Below are 2101 nucleotides of genomic sequence, written 5' to 3'. Positions count from 1 at the left end.
GCTCAGTCCAGGATGACTTGAACTCTTTGGACTCGTGTTTCACCCTTGAACCTTGATCCTGGACTGAACTACAGCCTCAGCCAGGACCCAGTTCAAATTACACACACACACACACACACACACAGAGAGAGAGAGAGAGAGGGAATGTGAACTCACTGGCCCATGAGGTGAGACTGAATGAAGAAGCGGTGGCTCTGTGGAGCAGTGTGATTCAGACGGAGCCTCCACCTGACCAACTGTCACACACATCTGGTGTTATGAAGCTTTTTTTTTTTTATGTAATGGACACATTTGTGAAATTTTAGGTGTGAAGACGCGCGTGAGAAGTGCTCAAGTTGCACGCTGAAGACAATCCTAACACCAGGGGGCAGCATAAAGACGAGGAATGTTGTAGATACTGTAAAAAAACAAACAAAATCCCACATAGGTCAATATTTTTGTAACGTAGATGAGGCGACTGACGACATGTTTGACAGCATTTCATTCCTGATCAGGTGTTGACGGTTGTGATCTGTAGATAAACTACTTGAAGTTTATATTTTGAGTAATTATTTCTTTGTTTTAAATTTTAAATCTTTTCTAATTAGTTGGCTTTCCTGTATGGCATGACTGAAGAGAACATTCTGGGGTTTTTTATAGCAAACATATTTCCTTTTCGTTTGTCTGATACGACACTGACGATAAATCCACCAACAGGAAACGGACATATTTAAAAACACTGAAATATGTCCATGGACTCACTGCGTATCTGAAGGATTTTTCATTATTATTATTCATTTTCAACTAAATGAGATCATCACTGCATTAAGTCGAGGGAGTGACGGTCCAAGGTCGACTAAGGTCGTGAAGTCCAGTCTGTCGTTCACAGGTTCAACACAGGTTCTCCCACTGAGAGACAGAACAGACGGAGCGGCGTTAATCTACCAGCCAAACAACCAGCACATGACAGGAAGAGCAGATCAGCTGCTCCTCCTCCTCCTCCTCCTCCTCCTCCTCCTCGGCCTGATTAGATCAGAGAGGAAACACATAAAGATGTGGCCTGGAGAACTGTGATCATCTGTGATTAGAGACATGAAATAATGGATGAAAACATCAGGAGGAGGTTCAACAACTTCAGGTCTAAAAAAAAACGTCATGTTTAATGAGCAGCAGTGAGACGTGAGGACAGTAAGACTGAAGTCAGTGAGACGTGAGGACAGTGAGACCGAGGACAGTGAGACTGAAGTCAGTGAGACGTGAGGACAGTGAGACGTCTGGAGCTCAGGTGTCTCCTACAGACTGACACTGTGTGCTGTAGCGGCCTCTGCAGCGTCTCTGACCACAGAGTCCATGAGCAGCGAGACTTCCTTCAGTTTTCAGAGTCCATGATAAAAGTCTCAAAGTTTGGGTTCAGCTCTGACACCAGGGCGTCCACGAAGTCCTCCACGGTCGGTCGTCTCTGCAGCATCCCTGTCACACACAGACCACGGTCGGTCGTCTCTGCAGCATCCCTGTCACACAACAGACACAACAGACACAAACAGAGGTCATTAATAACTTGGTTTTTGTCTCAGAAATCTAAAGTTGTAATTGATCTTGAACGTTCAGGTTAGCTGAAGTAAACGTTTCTAAAGTTTGAACAATCAGCCGTGAACAAGAAAACCTGAGAACTGAGCTGATGATAACTAAAAAAAAGAGAAGATTTTTTTTTTCAATTTGACACAAACAATGAGAGTCTGTCAGTGTGTATTATTAACAGGACATTCCTGTCGAAGCTCACACACTTCATACGTGCAGCGGCGTCTCTTCAGTTTTGCTGTGTGTGGAGGAACTGCCTTTGAAGTCAGTTCATTTCCCCTTGTCAGGCTGCCAAAGTAAATAGATGTTCTCTCCCCCGCCCCCTCCCCTGCTTTCCTGCACGGGTCACCTCCAACACACACACAATTGCACAATGTGTGTGAGCTTCAATCGGGCCCTTACAGAGATGCAGACAGCGATCAGGAAGGTATGGACGAGGCCTGAGATAAGAGTCAGACAAAGAGCGGCCGTGTTTGTGCTGCTGACGTGGTGAACGGGCTCGGCAGGTGAAGAGTGAACTACAGCAGAGGAGGGACCTTCATCT

At 45.5% G+C, this 2101-nt stretch overlaps 1 protein-coding gene across 1 annotated transcript in view; it reads right to left on the bottom strand.

Annotated features, from left to right (window-relative positions):
• Positions 1-264: 264 nt before the first annotated feature.
• The window catches only part of LOC103377613 (mitochondrial intermediate peptidase), a 20153-nt gene continuing 18316 nt past the window's right edge, over positions 265-2101 (bottom strand). The window contains exon 19 of the mRNA XM_025055198.1: positions 265-1449. Within this exon, the coding sequence (XP_024910966.1) occupies positions 1349-1449 (101 nt within the window). The 3' untranslated portion in view covers positions 265-1348. The remainder of the gene's footprint in view (positions 1450-2101) is intronic.

Source organism: Cynoglossus semilaevis, chromosome 4 (assembly GCF_000523025.1).
Source record: "Cynoglossus semilaevis isolate Cse_v1.0 chromosome 4, Cse_v1.0, whole genome shotgun sequence".
Lineage (NCBI taxonomy): Eukaryota > Metazoa > Chordata > Actinopteri > Pleuronectiformes > Cynoglossidae > Cynoglossus > Cynoglossus semilaevis.
This window is presented reverse-complemented; position numbering and strand designations above follow the sequence as displayed.